Source organism: Pan troglodytes, chromosome 4, assembly GCF_028858775.2.
Source record: "Pan troglodytes isolate AG18354 chromosome 4, NHGRI_mPanTro3-v2.0_pri, whole genome shotgun sequence".
In the NCBI taxonomy this organism is placed as follows: domain Eukaryota; kingdom Metazoa; phylum Chordata; class Mammalia; order Primates; family Hominidae; genus Pan; species Pan troglodytes.
In genome coordinates this window covers 120,947,954-120,955,861 of record NC_072402.2, presented here as the reverse complement: position 1 = coordinate 120,955,861, position 7,908 = coordinate 120,947,954, and the positions used below count along the sequence as shown (strand labels likewise).

Below are 7,908 nucleotides of genomic sequence, written 5' to 3'. Positions count from 1 at the left end.
TCAAGGCTCTATATGGTCCAGCCCACTTTGACTCTTTGACCTTACCTCCTGCAATTTCCACCTCTTTCAATCCACTCCAGCATCAGTGTCCTTCTTGCTATTCCTAGATGCTCACATATTTTTTCTAAGTGAAATTTTATTTTCCAACAGAACAAGAGACAAACAGCTGACTTTGGCTTTCTTTCTGAGAGCCCCCTAATCACATACATTCAGAAGAGTCACAGCCCCAGGCCACTCTCCGGGCAAGTGCTTTCTGCTGTGCTCCAAGGCTTATGGGGTTAGAGGTCAAATATCAAGTCCAGCCTGCCACAGATTTGTGGCTGGGTCTCTGCGCACAGTTTCCTTAAGAAGCTGTGCACCTGACTTGGTCGGGCAAATGAGCATGTGAGCACATGAATAAGGAAAACAGTAATCTCAAATGCATCCGAATAAACCTCAGGGCTGAATTTTAACAACCTTCCTGCTTGCTAGGTGTATTTTCTAGCTTATACTTCCCCAACAAGAGTTTGTTGACTGCCTACTGCCTAAGCTGCACACTAGAATCAAACAGATGGTGCTTGAAAAATGACTGTGGGACTGGAAAAGACAGAATCCAAGGGAAGATCGAGTCATCATAAAAATGTTTTATTAATCAAATATATTTACATTTCTTGGTCAATGTTCTCTAAATGTGTACCTGTTTTTTCATTTAAATACAACTTAATCCTGGTAGATTCTATCACAAGAATACAGCAGCATGCATGATCTCATTGGTCCTTTGCAGCTATTTTTTCATTAAATAATGTGAGTTTAATAAAGTTAGAAAACTTTATTAAGTTTTACCCATTCTTACTGTGGGATAATCATTCTTGTCATATCAGTGGCCCTTACAGCAAACTACACACTCCTTATGACCCACAGTGAGATTCTTCTCGTTCTCTTAACTGACTTGTTTAAGCTTTCCAAACTCCAAAAGGCAGATGTGAAACTGGGCATTCACTCTAACCATTTTATTTGGTGGAAAGTTGGAGAGAGACATATTTCTATTCCAGTAGGGAACATTTACAGTCCTAAACTTAAAATAACCACATTAAAGAAATTTATACAATGTCCTAATAGCATCTAAATATCACACTTCTTTTAGCATCCTACGGAACTGGATGTCTTCCCCTTGATATAAAAAAAATAATTAACTTGGGACATTAAGTTTCCAAAATAATTTTGCTGATCTGAGCCAAAGTTTTCCTTAATTCGTTAGTCATCACCTTAGCCTCTGCATTTAAACTGGGGGAAGGCTTTTTCATGAAATACTTACAACTGCTAAGGAGAATAATTTTGCCTCTGGCTTTTGCTATACATTTTCTCCAGGTTGGGAGAAACTAGAGAAGTGTACTAGATTGTTCAGAGAAAGTAAGTCTACAAGTGCTGATTTTGTTAACATTAGACAATGCCCACATGTGGATCAACAGGGACTGTGGGTTGGCAGACTTTTGCTCTAAGATGGCTGCTTTCCCCAACATGTGGCAATCACCTGATATGGCATAATTGCTTTTAAACATGAAAGAGTTGTGCTGTAGAAATAGATCTCCAACTTGTTAAAGTTTATATCTAGACTGTTTTCAGTTGGGAGTGATGTGCCAAAGTGGGAGAAAGACACCAACAAGGATGTTTTTCAAGGCAGGAAACAGGAAATATCAACCAGGACCCACCATGTTTGACAAGGAAAATATATTTATCATTTCAACAAACAAATGTGCCCATTAGAATCAGAATCTGGAGGAAAGTAGTATACATTGTGGTTTCAATAAACCACGGTAAAGAGTTGCCTTGTAATAAAGCCAGTTCATGATGAAATTTTGTACACTTACTTTTTGAACAAACCTCACAGTTTCATCTAGATTGTGCCCCAGAACTTGAACTGGTTCCTTGAGTACCTCATGCATGTAACTACACTATCTGTGCCTTTGACAAACCAAACCTATAATGACTCCAGTCTTTCTACTTCACTGCTTTAAACCAACAGGCTAACCACATAAGCCCATATTCTTAATGCACACAACTGCATAATGACTCCATTGATGCCTGAAAAGTAACTCACTTAGCATTCAGTCAGAACAAAGAAAGAAAACGAGATTTCACTTAGCCCCGTTGAGGATGTGTTTTTACCTGTCGATAGTGTTCGAACCTTATTCTCTTCTGGCCACTCTCCAACACAACCTGCCCTTCCTGCCTGTTGCCATTTGTCCTAATGTATATCACACTTGAGAGGGTTATTTTTTTTTTCTTTCAATGTGGAATTTTAGTTTCCTGCTTAGAAAAACAAAAACAATGCCTGACAGCAATGGAATAGTTGAAATTCTGTCCAGCAATGAGATTTGGGCATGACAAAATCAGCATCTATAATGATACGTGTTTTAATAGCATTTCAGTATTGTTTCCACAAACACATTTTATAAATAAATTATACTTGTGTTTATTAATTTTTAAAAGCTCTTGTTCTCAAAAAAAAGCTTTACATAGAGAAGTATTTTCCTCTTTTAACAATTGCCTGTTTATGGCTTTGAAGGAGGAAAAAAACTAAAGAAGCTACAAAGCTAAAACTGTTAAGCATATATGAGAAGGGGATAATGATAGTATCTTTGTTATAGAGTTACTAAGGATTAAAAGAGATAATCCACATTAAGCATTAGAACAAGGCATGGCAGTAATTGCACAATATAATTTATAATCATCATCATTCCCATCAACATCTGTGGGAATAAGCGCAGAATGTCCTTATTTTTCCATTAAAATTTCCTCCATAGATTTTCTAAGTGCAGTGGTGGCATATTCAGTCTATAGGAAAGACAATTCAAATGTTTCATGACTTGGACCTGTTTCTGACATATTTTTTGTTATCGTTATACATATTGATCTGATGAAACATCTGGCATTTATTATTTAAAGGAAGAAACTAAATAAATATTTTAAAAGTCAAACACAGCCAGGGACTACAGGTTAAACATCTGTGGCAAGGTTTCCACAGATAAAGCAATATTCTTTTCAGTTTGGCTCTGTCTGGCCAGTTGTACCTGACAGCTGATCTTTGGGTTTGTAGAATGCAATCTTGGGGAGGGCTGAAATAGGTGCCTTCCTAGTAACCTGTGTTGTTGTTTTGTGGTAGTTCAGATAAATGCTAGTGAGGGGAGAACTTTAAACTTTGGGTTGATGATCACCCAGGTATCTAGTTAGCGCATAAAATTTTCCAAAGCTCTTCACCTTAAAAGGATCCTGACAAGCGAATAACATTTCTGGAACTTACAGTTATCATTTAAAGAAGCATATATCTCAGTATCTTTTAAAATCTGATGTCAGGATCTAGTAAAGGCTCTGGGAAATAAAAATTAAATTCATGTCAGGGAAGAAACAGATAAACATTTCAGGAAATGTGATTATTTATTTCTTATTCCTGGCCTGGTTTCTGTAGGCATGCATAGCCTTAATATGAGAGCAATGAATTTGCTCCTAAACGCAGGCTGCTGGGTACACTCAGAGGGACCCGTTAACCCTGCTGTTCTGGAAATGCCCTCTTTGTGAGACGTGCCATGATTCCCATTTTAAACAACTCAATAGATACTTGCATTTTATATTTTAAATTAGTGCAAAACAAATAATGTTACTTCTGCACACCGGGGAAAGGGACTACACTGCCAACGCTTATCACTAATGAGGCAACTCTGACCCATTCAGGGTCGCAGATCTCCTTCCCTGAGCAACTCCAGCCTTGTACCCCACTTGTTGCCTTATCATTGAAAGGGGGGTCATAAAAACCCAAGACCCAGGCCCTAATCCTGGTCTCTTGATACTGCTGCTAACAACCAATAGCCCAGTGAGTTAAGCAAAGACAACCAAGTTGTGCATCTTAACTTGTTTTGCAATATGCTATTTTCTGGTCCCCAGATGAATTTACCTCTCTCAGATTTTCCCAGTTGGAACAAAATCTTTAACTTCACTGAGACAATGGTCTAAAGGACTAAAATACCCATTTTACTAGCAGCCACTTAGGAGGAGAATATTATTTTATCATGAATAGTCACTTAAATAATGCTGCTTATGGTGAACACATAAAATGGGGTCTTTATATAAAATAAGAGTTCAATAAATACTTGTTGAATAAATGAATGAAACAATGAACATTTGATTTAAAAATTGATGAACTGCTAAATGTTCGTATAAATCTTTGCATACCCGAACCAGAATGAAATTTTTACAAGGTAAAATTCAATTATGAGCCCTATGAGGACACAATGATGTCATGATCTTTTCCTGTTATACATAGTTTCCCAAGAAGGCTACATTTAAATGAACACAATAAAAAATGTATCAACTGAATCAAATTATATAAATTATACGAGATTAAGTTTCATAGCTTTAGCCACACAATAACTTTTTAGAAGTATATCTCCTCCAAAAAAGTCATTTTTAAAGATAAAAACAAAACAAAAATGAAAAGCTTATCTATGAAAAATGTATGCACATATCCTGGGGAAAATACAACTTTGCCTTGGGATATTGAGATTTTTCCAGAAATGCAAAGGTATGCAGCTCCATCTCTCATCCTATTGCACCCTGACTTTTCCCTGGCATTACCTTTCGTCTTAGACTCTTTGCTAAATAAAGGAACATACGCTAGGATGAAAAGTCTTATTCTGAAAAAATTATTATTATTCTGTCCCCATTGAAAGAAAAGAGTAAAGAAGGATTGCTTCAAGAGCCAAACCCTGATTCAGCTCTGACAGACTACCTTTCTTATCTTAAATATCCTTTCCCCAGTGATTCAGAGCATTTACTCTCTTTATAGCACTACTAATTAGGAAGTTACTAATAAGAAAAACTGGCAAATTTTACGACTGCAATTTCTACCACCCATTTGCTGTATCCCAGGGGACTGTGTGTCCACTTTAAATAGAAAAGGCTAAAGCAATTGTTAGGAAGTTTCAAAGAGAAACCTCCTCCCCAGCATACACTTAGATTAAAATCATTTTGGACCCAAATGATCTCAGTACCTGCTTCAGGGTTCCAAGTCAATGTCCAGGTGTAAGCCTGCCTTTGTGGACAGACAGCCTAGGCTGGTCTGCTAGAAGCTGGCAATAGGACAGCAATGTAAAAATTGTGAATGTGCCCACATGCCTGGAAAATTAGAGTATCCAATTTTCTATTAGGCAGAAAATATTTTCTGACCAAATTTGGTGGAATATATATGCCAACAATTTCTCTTAATAATAGAGGATAAAAATAGATTTAAATGGAGCAGAACACTAGAAGAGTGTTTTGGAGTACAGGTTACTGCCACATTCAGTGGAAGTTTGGGATCAGCTAGCAAAGCCATCAGGGTGGCAGAGAGATCATTGTTAAGGAAAACCTTCCCATGCCAGACATCAAGGGAGGAGGGAAGCCTTCTCATTCTCCCACATTCTGAAGCTCATGAGAACTGAGTAAGTAGTACACGGTGTTCCACTGTGAAATGTGGCAAATGGCTGAGCTGATTTTTCAAATGAAAAAAAAAAAAATTAGAAACATACAGGTGATTCCCTACTGCTGTTTTCAAAAAGTTTGAGTAAATCTTTCAACCTTAACAAATGGAACAGCTTACTCATCTGTGAAGCTGATCTGTCCTTTTCTTGCAGGTTTCAGGTTAATATGGCTACATTTCATTCACCCTTCCCAGTGATGCACATTGTTTGCAAACGTATCCATCACTTAGGGCAGGGAATTGTAAAATCAGAACACATTCCTAACTACCAGAGAGAATAGTTTCAATCAGCTACTGTTATACAGCAGCATAGATTCCTTACTACTTTCATGACCAGGAGACAGTAAGAACTGGAGGAAAATTCTAGGTGAATGGCTTGAGATTGGGCAACAGAGGTCAGAATTAGCCATATTTTTCATTATGGCCCAGGGTTCTAGAGATTATTATTATGTGTATATATGTATATATACATATATAAATAATAACTATAAACACTTATTAATTAGATCCTGTTGAATTCCATTTAAAATGTGGTAGCTGGGGTGCTAAGGAATAGAGAAGCAAAATTAAAAGGGAAGAGAGATTTTCTGAGAGCCAGATACATAATAATAGATTAAACTAAACCACACAGTATCCTTGCCTTTTAGTAGTGAGTTCAGTTATGTGTCTCATTTTTATTGAGGGAAGACAATGGGAAAGCTCAAAGACAAGGAGTTCCTTAAAAGACTGTGTCCTGATATCAGGTGATGATGAAATTTACAAACAGAAACTGTTGTTATTAAACACTCTAGATAAAACTGAACAGTTTTTATCTAAACTGGCCATCGAGGTAGACAGTCGCTGAGATGCTGCTGGGAGCTATCAGTTCTTCCCAAAACTAGATCATTTCATTAAATGTGACCCAATTTCATTGAGCACCACTGTTGAACCACCAACAGGCTAGCTGAAATTAAACTCACATTCTAAGCACTCAAAGAATAGTGAAATTGTGTGGAGAATTCCTTCTCTTTCAATTAATCAATCTCGAGAAAAGAAAAAGTAATTCTATTGATAAAATTAGCTGCTCCTGGGCTATCTGTTCTAACCACAACCTTCTCCATGGTTCCTCCTCTCAAAGTCTCCTTGTCTGGGCTATTTTCACTTGTGTTTGTAGACATGCTCCTCCCACACTCAGGAGAGAGGAAAGGGGGCTCCTGGGGTTCATCTGCAAGAGGAAGAAAGATAAAATTGCTAAAAGGGCCTTGACGATGGGGTTTGGCACTATTTTTGTTCACATGTTCAACACTTTCACAGAAACAACTAAAAAAATTACAATGAAGCCTAACACCTTATCTCCAGCCTTAGACCAAAGAACTTTATTTTCATTTTCTTTTTGTTTTTTAAGCTAAAATGTTATTGAAAACAAACGTTTCTCAACGAGCTGCTTCGGAACAATATAACGTATTATGAAGCTCCGTACATTTTACATGTTCTTGCAATCTTGACAGGACAAAATAAGTCCTCAACTTTTTCCTTTGAATTTTGAAACTGAAACCATTTTCTTCCTTTTCCAGACTCTCCTGCATCAAGACCAGGCTGTTTGGAAGAAACCGTGTAGAAAGTGCATGAGCAGTGAGCATGGAAGACATGGAAATGGGATGCGTCTGGGGCTGAAGGTAGCATTGACTCAGCGAAGGCTCTCGCTCTGCTTCTGTGGTCCCCGCTGGGGCAGCCAGTGTCAGGCCAGGCCAAACCGACACAGCAGAATGAAGGGCTGTACAATGGGTCCCCATGAAACATGTTACTAAAAAAAGATGCAACGAGAACCAAGTCCCTGTGCATTCTTAGTCACAACGGTGGGCAGAAGAACCCATACGATTCCTCCCTTTGGTATTAAATAACAGTTTTTAAAAAGCTTTTTAGAAACAAAGCAAAATACACGGTGGGACTGGAAATGTTAACCATCCCAGGTTAGTTGTCCACTGAAATAAGTCTCATCCCTAAGTCATAAATAAATAATCTCTTTCCTGGTCTGACTTCCATGCCAGGATCAATATCTCTTAACATCTTACTTATTTTATTACTGCTTTTGGTTTTCTGGGACTGATTGAAAGTTGCTCAGAGGAAATCTTTGGTTTTGCTTAAGTGTCCGTGACATTTAATCATGACTTTCCTTGCAGTTTAATTCCAACCAGTCAATCAGTTAATCCACTTCGATTGATTCTGGGCTCTCAGTTATTGGCTTGCACTCATTGGGCATCCGCTGGTGTCGGCTCAGCTGGGTGGCCTGCGTGAAGCTCCTCTCACACCTCTCGCACCTGGTGGAGGCAAGAGAGAAAATTGAGACCAGGGAGCGGGGCCTGCAGGGTGATGGGCTTCCTCTCATCCTGCCTAATCAGAACAGACACTCCAAAGTGGCTTCAGATTTTACCAGCTCA

General features: G+C 38.2%; 1 protein-coding gene across 1 annotated transcript in view; it reads right to left on the bottom strand.

The window, feature by feature from the left end:
- Positions 1 to 608: 608 nt before the first annotated feature.
- The window catches only part of PRDM6 (PR/SET domain 6), a 105,292-nt gene continuing 97,992 nt past the window's right edge, over positions 609 to 7,908 (bottom strand). Inside the window, exon 8 of the mRNA XM_003310792.5 lies at positions 609 to 7,788. Coding sequence (XP_003310840.1) covers positions 7,674 to 7,788 — 115 coding nt within the window. The 3' untranslated portion in view covers positions 609 to 7,673. The remainder of the gene's footprint in view (positions 7,789 to 7,908) is intronic.